Source organism: Corticium candelabrum, chromosome 20 (genome assembly GCF_963422355.1).
Source record: "Corticium candelabrum chromosome 20, ooCorCand1.1, whole genome shotgun sequence".
Lineage (NCBI taxonomy): Eukaryota > Metazoa > Porifera > Homoscleromorpha > Homosclerophorida > Plakinidae > Corticium > Corticium candelabrum.
In genome coordinates this window covers 3265054-3269637 of record NC_085104.1, presented here as the reverse complement: position 1 = coordinate 3269637, position 4584 = coordinate 3265054, and the positions used below count along the sequence as shown (strand labels likewise).

Here is a 4584-nt window from a genome sequence, read left to right as displayed (position 1 = left end):
ACTACGTCCGCTTTCTCGTCTGCAAAGCAATTTCTAATAAACTGCATCTAAAAATTTACAACTTTGAAATAATAAAATTTAAAATTTTGATTATTCAAAAAATTAAAATTTGAAAATTTGATGCAAATTTAAAAAAATAAAAACGTTATGTAAAAAATTTTAAAATTAGAAATTTAAAAATTAAAAAATTAAAATTTGTAAATTTACAATTTAAAAATTTGAAAATTTGTAAATTTAAAATTTAAAAATTTGAAAATTTGTAATTTGAAATGGACGAAAGACCCACTGACTGTGAACACACCTATATAGTCACAAACATCAAGCGGTATGCTTACGGATGGCTGCATGCTGTGCTACCATACAACAATAGTTTATTAGACTGCTGAAACGACCAATCGTTGGAGACAACGCCTAGATTCGTCGAACTGTTGTTAGGTGTTGTCTTCAACGATTGGCCACTCGTCGGTGACCACAAACACAACAATGTAAACATCAACTCTAGACTCAACCGACCATCCATCATTTCGCTGCCCCTTTTGACGAAATTCGCAACTTATTTTACAGGTACAACCGCCCATTGCATTTAGAAAAATTTCCCAATAAATAAATTTGTGTTCCACTTGCCGATCACGCATATAACAAGCGCTAGAGGTTCTAGTGCACCACCGGATGGAATCCGTAAACTAGCGTATACCTGTCAGGTCCTAATATTGATGTTATTGATAGTTGATTCATTCTTTGGCTAGATCACTTGTGCAGAGGATGGCGCTGTCTCTTTGTGTTCTCTCTCTTCTTTTCTTGTTCGACGGCGTACACGGCTACTCGTCAGGTCCGCCGGACAACGTATGTGTCTCTATGGCTCCTAGTACTATTGCAGCACCTAATGGTCACGGAGCAGCACCTCAGACTGGGCCCTCACCGTTCAATGTTACTCACAACGTTGAAAATGGGACAGCATATACAGGACAAAGATATCAAAGTATTGGTTCATATTCTGAATGGTTGGATTTTCCTGTAGATGTACGTCCACTTTTTGTTCTACTTTCAGTTGAGATCACTTCAAGTGCCTCTAGCAGTTTCAAGGGGTTTATGTGTCAAGTGCGCAACATCAGCGACAATACGGACACAAAAGCTTGGGGCGAGTTTGAGGACTTTCCCACCCCGAAAGCAAAAAACTTGGCCTGCACCTCACCCAAGGTAACTGCGCTGTAAGAATTGGACGGTTTCTATACTTGTACATGTGGCTAGACTCTGCGTATCTCTATCTATAGGGCGCAGTTGTTCATAACAACCCGACTGCGGTGAATAGTTTGAGAGCCACGTGGACGGCACCAAGTACAGTGGCTGACTCCACATTTCAGCTCTAGTAAAATACACGACGCTTGTGTCGTTTTAGTGTCTTGAGTAAACGCGTTGTTGTCAATGTCCTTTCTATACAGCTGCACTGTGGTTCAAGAGAGGGTAACGTATTGGGTCAAACTGGAGGCGACATCGGATCCATTTCGTCTGGTGGCAGCGGTATGTGTCTCTGTATGTTCTAGCGTATACCCTTTCCTTGTTTACATCAAAGACAAAACGGCTATTAGTTATGGAAGATTAGATAAAACAGTATTGAATATTTATTGCAATGGCACACACACACACACACACACACACACACACACACACACACACACCACCACCACCACCACCACCACCACCACCACCACCATCACCACCACACCACACACACATGTACACACACACACACACACACACACACACACACACACACACACACACCACCACCACCACCACCACCACCACCACCACCACCACCACCACCACCACCACCACCACCACCATCACCACCACACCACACACACACATGTACACACACACACACACACACACACACACACACACACACACACACACACACACACACACACACAAACGCACGTGTGCACACACACACACCACCACCACCACCACCACCACACCACACACACACACACACACACACACACACACACACACACACACACACACACACAACACCAAAATAAATTCAGGTGATACTCTGAATCAGCAGTGATGTGGCTAGAGTTCAAATGCAGCAATTTAAATTAAAATCAAAATAGAAAATAATTTTGTAGATATCTATTAACAGCATTGCATATATAGATATGGTATATTTAAATTTACCGAAGATGTCATACAGATTGATATCAAACTAATACTCAAACTAAACCGTCCAAATGGTTTTATAAAGTTAATTAATATATTCGTTGTGTGGTATATGATAATTGGTAGCAGATGAGATATAATTGTAGTTACAATAGCTAAGTGGCAAGACAAATTGTTTACAATTGCTTGTTTCTTTTCCTTGTGTAGCCTACAACACCTGTCGCAACCACTGAAGCACCTACTACTGGAAACGTTACACGCACTACTGGAGACGCTACACCTACCACGCCTATACAAGCTACACCAAAGAGTGGCTCTACAAGCAACGTTGCTTGCACCCTTTTAGTAATCATGACACTGCTATTTTGTATGCTTCGTATCTAGAAGAAGCATACTGCACTATGACTCAATAGAAACTAGACAAATTCTGAGATGTGCTTGAACTTGTTGTCAATGTCAAGAGTATAGAGTGCAGAAAATCTAGATGCTGTCGTTGTCCTTCAACATTTAGTTATTTGATGATAAGTGGAATGGCATCTAAGTCGTTGTCTGTCCTTTATGTTACATCAAGAATGCAGGGCCGGATCCAGAGAGGAGATCAGGGGGTTGCAACCTCCTCTTTTCCTTTAGGCGTGGTTCAATAATTTCATATAATTTCATTAGAAAAGAGAAAATTAGTAATGTTATAAATAACTGTTACCAGGTCAACCCCCTCTTTCAAAAATTTCTGGATCGCCCTGAGAATGTATCCAAATTTGTCCAATTCGTATTTAGTTTAATCAGGGGTGTTCAATCTTGAAAAGTCTGGCACCAGATAACGTCGCCAAGAGGTGTGTTTGGCGCAAGAAAGCCCCGCCCCGCCAGGGCACGTGAGTTTAACTTAGGCCTAGAACCAATACTGAGCGCACATTATGGCTTAGAATCAATCTCGGTCCAGATAAACACAAACGTACACAATTCGCACTTACATGCACTGTGACACAGTCTTATATCATTCATTCTCTAGAGTGATAAATAATAGTCATAATTCGAAATGAGCGGTAAATCACTGTCTCAAAGTCTGTAGTGTGTGTACTATATATGTTAATGACTTATTTAGTTATGGAAACTCTCAGAGGGTTTTTCAAGTTAAGGAGACTGCCATGCAGGCATTCAACGTTTTCTCTGTTAGAGCTGTACTCAGATCATTCTTCACGTGATTCAAAGTTCACACAAACACCTGCTACACACTCACACCTGTTACAAACGTGACGTAACTAAAGAGTGCCTGTGGCTTGCACTCACATACCCTGCCTGGCTACGCAACTAAATTTTTTAGTATTAAAACCCTTGTTGTAGCACTGGTGGACTTCCCACCTAAGCCTCTGGCGCCAAATCTGCCTTTGCCTGGCTCTGAAAGATGATTTCTGGCGCCAATTTTGGCGCTATGGTGCCAAAATGAGCACCCCTTATTTCACCATGTTCCAACTCTTTAATTGTCATTTAATTACATCTATAATATACTGACATCTATAATATACCACATTTAGTGGGTATGGCGTAAATTGCAGTGTTGTACGAAAAATGGATAAAACAATATCAGAGGAGTGCAGAACACAGCAGGTCCTCTAGAGAATTTCATCTGCCGTGAAAGTATCTGCATGAGACCACACAGGAGAAGTTTCCTACAATACCATTTAAGGCCAAGAGAGTGCCAACCCGAACTAGTTTTTGTACAAGACCCATGCATGGCTTTGAGCGATTCACTAATATTATTGTCTAGGTAGATATCCGGTGTCTATATAGTTCTACCCACCAAACCACACCTGTTTAAATAGCATCTATACAAATTAGACTTTCCACTAAATGTCGTCCACCTGTGTCAGCTTTTAGATATTAGGTCAAGTGTACTGTACCCTTATGTGTTAGACCACGTATTAAATTTAAATTATTAAAATACATAATATTATATACATGTATAGCCCCCCATCAGAATGCAGCGTAAAGCGCAGCCTAGGTCATTGTGAAAACGAGGTACAAGTGGAAGAAAATGAGGACATCCAATAATAGCATCCAGGTTCCACGCCACACACCTCTAAACCTGGATGCCATTCCTAAGCTAATATGTCACGTGACCTTTAGGCGCGGTGATTGGTCAATATGAGGTCTTCTATACATGATAGACCTGTTGTCAGTTGTGATAAAGACCTATATTAAAACATGGTGGTCTGCCATGTATGAATAATGTGTGTGTCATAGGCATGTTTCTGACCAATATTTTACAGAACGAGGTACCAACTACTACTAACTACATTTTTCCACATTCTGTTTATACTGAGATCACTGTATTTTTTCATTGAAAGTGAATATAGAACAAGGAATCAACTACAGACAGTGACACGACTAGCTAACAAGTTTTGCAAAACTGTTCACTTG

At 40.6% G+C, this 4584-nt stretch overlaps 1 protein-coding gene across 1 annotated transcript; it reads left to right on the top strand.

Annotated features, from left to right (window-relative positions):
* The first annotated feature begins 485 nt into the window (after positions 1 to 485).
* On the top strand, positions 486 to 2704 carry LOC134195748 (putative defense protein 3). The gene is made up of 6 exons (XM_062664828.1): positions 486 to 564; positions 747 to 979; positions 1049 to 1197; positions 1272 to 1366; positions 1440 to 1518; positions 2377 to 2704. The coding sequence occupies exons 2-6, from the start codon at positions 763 to 765 to the stop codon at positions 2551 to 2553; spliced, it is 717 nt and encodes a 238-aa protein (XP_062520812.1). The 5' UTR covers positions 486 to 564; positions 747 to 762; the 3' UTR covers positions 2554 to 2704.
* Positions 2705 to 4584: the final 1880 nt, after the last annotated feature.